Genomic DNA, 1,083 nt, shown 5'->3' on the forward strand with positions numbered 1-1,083 from the left:
TCACCGTCTCCTCTCCGTTGGGTTCGGAGTCTTCACAAAAGGTCCTTTGCTGGGCACCAAAGAGAGGAACCAGATGAACAACAACTGAAGGCAACAAGTGATAGCACTGCCACCTTTCTCATATCTGGAATGAACGGCATAATAAGTATCGGCCAACAATGTAGGAATAGGATTCTTTCCCATGAAGATGTGTACCGCGGCCGAGTCTACAAAATTGGGAACATTTGGGAACATCACAATCCCGTAAATAGCCACAGCAAGCAATGCATTGTACGCGTTCCAATTCTTTTTCTCAAATTCCTCTTTAGCTTTTCTTAGCAAGAACTTCAAAGAGAACCCCGAGACACCTCCATTCGACTTCCAATTATCAGATACTTCTTTTATGCTCAAATAAAGAGCAGCAGCGATCAACTTGAAATTCACTTCTTTTGGAACGTCGATGAATGGCACTTCGTCTTTTACCTTGAGATTAAGAATGATAGAGTACTCTTCCAATGTCGGAGCCAATTGGTAATCCTGGAACGTGAAACACCTCATTTCAGGATCATAGAATTGCATCAAAGTTTGCAAAGCAGGTGTCTCAACCACGGTTTCCAACAAAGTCAAAATATTCCCATAATTATCCGTGAAACTCTTCAGGCAGAAAGCGGTCATTAACGAACTCAAACCCTCTAAGGCGGTCAACGGCTCTCGGAAGAAGCTGTAGGTGTGCGTATGTCTCTTTGCTTCCTTGACAGTATCAATGGGAGTGTCCATCTTTAACTTGAATGAACTCTTGAATGTCCCTGAAAAACATGACATGCAAATGCTTGTTATACATATCTATTTTTTTTGCGTTTCTTTTGGAAATAAATATGCTATGATGCAAAATGGTGGGGCTTGTTGCCGCCCACCAGGCATTCTGGACTGCCGGTAACACACATAGTACGAAGCCAAAGGTTCGGTCTCAAATGGTATACCACACGGAACACGGAATATCAATCCACGGAACCAAAGCCCATAGTCAATAACACTGGAATGGAACACAGATTACCACTCGAACAAGAACCATAGTACCCCACGAACAAGAACCAATAGTACACT

The 1,083-nt window shown here is 42.8% G+C and overlaps 1 protein-coding gene across 1 annotated transcript; it reads right to left on the minus strand.

The window, feature by feature from the left end:
- Positions 1–756, minus strand: LOC131629721 (uncharacterized). The gene has a single exon (XM_058900500.1). It carries the CDS (start codon positions 754–756, stop codon positions 1–3), a length of 756 nt encoding a protein of 251 aa, XP_058756483.1.
- Positions 757–1,083: the final 327 nt, after the last annotated feature.

This window comes from Vicia villosa, unplaced genomic scaffold, assembly GCF_029867415.1.
Source record: "Vicia villosa cultivar HV-30 ecotype Madison, WI unplaced genomic scaffold, Vvil1.0 ctg.000600F_1_1, whole genome shotgun sequence".
Lineage (NCBI taxonomy): Eukaryota > Viridiplantae > Streptophyta > Magnoliopsida > Fabales > Fabaceae > Vicia > Vicia villosa.